General features: G+C 63.2%; 2 protein-coding genes across 2 annotated transcripts in view; both read left to right on the forward strand.

Annotated features, from left to right (window-relative positions):
* KCNK16 (potassium two pore domain channel subfamily K member 16) overlaps positions 1-896 on the forward strand; it is a 9,491-nt gene extending 8,595 nt beyond the window's left edge. Inside the window, exons 6-7 of the mRNA XM_014587857.2 lie at positions 339-343; positions 494-896. Coding sequence (XP_014443343.1) covers positions 339-343; positions 494-793 — 305 coding nt within the window. The 3' untranslated portion in view covers positions 794-896. The remainder of the gene's footprint in view (positions 1-338; positions 344-493) is intronic.
* An 85-nt stretch (positions 897-981) lies between these two features.
* The window catches only part of KCNK17 (potassium two pore domain channel subfamily K member 17), a 22,593-nt gene continuing 21,381 nt past the window's right edge, over positions 982-2,193 (forward strand). The window contains exon 1 of the mRNA XM_006148612.3: positions 982-1,465. Coding sequence (XP_006148674.1) covers positions 1,229-1,465 — 237 coding nt within the window. The 5' untranslated portion in view covers positions 982-1,228. The remainder of the gene's footprint in view (positions 1,466-2,193) is intronic.

Raw genomic sequence — 2,193 nt, forward strand, 5'->3', positions numbered from 1 at the left:
GGGGGTGAGGAGAGCCCATGGGGGTGCCGGCCGGGAAGGGTCTGGGGGGGGGGCGGGTGCTGGGCAGAGACTTAGCATCCATCGGTGCAAACAAGACACCTGCCCTCAGGACTCTCTCAGCTGATGGGCGGGTGAGCTGCCTCTCACAGCTCGCTGGCTCCCCTCGTCTGTAGCCTGAGGGCTCCACCTATTCGTGAACAAGACTGGGGGCCTTTTGGGGCTCCCATCATTTCCCCGGACATGGCCTCCCCTTGATTTCATTAGTTCTTCTGACAGCCCCTGGGAAGCCAGAGAACCAACAGATCCCAGGAGCCCTCCCGGAAATGAGCTCCACAGAGGCCTGGTGTCCTTTGGGAATGTCCTTCCAGGCCTGGCCTGTCTCCTGCCAGATTGCAACAGCTCTGGCCAAGAGAGGAGAGATTTAGACCAGTCCATCCGAGGCCCAGTCTCACCAAGGACAGAAACCTTGGAGCTATCTCTCCCGCCACCCCAGCAGCAAGGTTCTGGAGCAGAGGAGGTTCCAGGCAGGAGGCCTAGGGAAGGACCTGCAGCAGCAACAGGAATACAGGTTACGCCCCTGGGCTTCCTGACACCCACCAAGGACCAGGAAATAGGACCCCTGGACCTTTCCTGTGACCTGTGTGGAGGAGGGACTTGGGCGGTCTTCTCAGAAGCGGAACATGGACAAGGCCTCTGGTCAAGGCTCCTCTGCCTCCCAATGTATGGACAAGAGGTCATCAGCTGGGGTCCCTCTTCCTTGGGTTCCCAAAGGGAAGGACAGTGGTGTGAGTGACCCAGGGAGGACTTGACAGACAGCAAGTCCTTGGCGCTAGCCCCAGGGTCCGAGGCCATAGGCAGGGGCCCTAAGTCAGTAAACTTGGCTTCTACTTTCTCTTCCCCTGGCCTGTGGTTTCCAGGAGGCCCTCCCACAGTTTGCGGCAGGAAATGACGCGGGGCTCTGGGCCCCTTCCTTCTCTAGCCAGCAGCCCTCTCCTCTCGGGTCCAGGCCTGGGGGTGGGCACTCCACACATGTTTGAGGCGGGGCCAGATGTCCACGGCTCAGTCCCTTTTTGTTCCCGGGATTGGATCTCCAGGCGGGTGGGGCAGGGCTGTCCGATTCCCCAGCACTCCCCCTCTCCGGAGCGTTTGCTCAAGAAGGGACTAGCTGGGCTTCTGGCCATTCATTTCTGCCTGGGCCCTTGTCCAGCGCTCCGGCTGCAGTCCAGCTATGCACGGCCTGCGATCCTGGGCGGCGCCCGCGTGCGGGGCCCGGGGCTGCGTGGTGCCCAACACCGTGCTCCTGCTGCTCGTCTACCTGGCTTACCTGGCGCTGGGCACCGGCGTGTTCTGGGCGCTGGAAGGGCCCGCCGCGCAGGACTCCAGCCGCAGCTTCCAGCGGGACAAGTGGGAGCTGCTGCGGAACTACACGTGTCTGGATGGCCCCGCGCTGGACTCGCTGATCCGGGTCAGGGGCGAGCGGGGCAGCGCGGGCGGGGGCGAGAGGGCCGGACGGGGAAACGCCAACGCCGGCAGCTTTATCCAAAGGAGAGGTGGAGGAGATGAACCAAGGCACCGCGGGGGCGCGTGTTTCCGAGTGCGGGGGCCGCCGCCTAGGACTGCCCCGCCGTGGAAAGGACTCCCGCGCTAGCGAGATGACTGCGCAGCGCTGTGCCCTGGGTCCTCCTTCAGGGGGCAAGAGGGCGTGACCCGGTTGGAGACAGGCAAGCGCAAACATCCGAATTCGGGAACGAGGACAGCAGGGGGCGCGCTTCTCCGGGTCAACAGCCCGCAGACCGACACTATCGGGTCCATGGAAACAGGGTTTAGTGGGGTGCTCAAGGTGGAGGGACTCGCACCCGCTGTGCTGGGGTCCGACGGTAGGGGTCCCGTCGAGAGAAAGAGTCTGGGTGCAAATATGCAAATTGGAGGCGAGGATGGCAGGGGTCGCTGCTTTGTATTTGAGGAGGACCAAGACCAGGTTAGAAAGGGATGCAGGGCAGAGCACGCTCTCCCGGTGGAACTGGCCTGCCTGGTTCAGGAGGAGCAACAGAGGGGCTCCAAATGCTAGACCGGGTTCCAGACAGGGCGGGGCGGGTGCAGGGCGGCTCTTCAACGAGCCTGCTGTAATAAGTGCTTGGCGCGCCTCTCCAGTGACAGACCAGAGAAGTCTGAGAGTGTGGGGGCAGGTGGGGG

This window comes from Tupaia chinensis, unplaced genomic scaffold (genome assembly GCF_000334495.1).
Source record: "Tupaia chinensis unplaced genomic scaffold, TupChi_1.0 Scaffold000238_1, whole genome shotgun sequence".
NCBI lineage: Eukaryota > Metazoa > Chordata > Mammalia > Scandentia > Tupaiidae > Tupaia > Tupaia belangeri.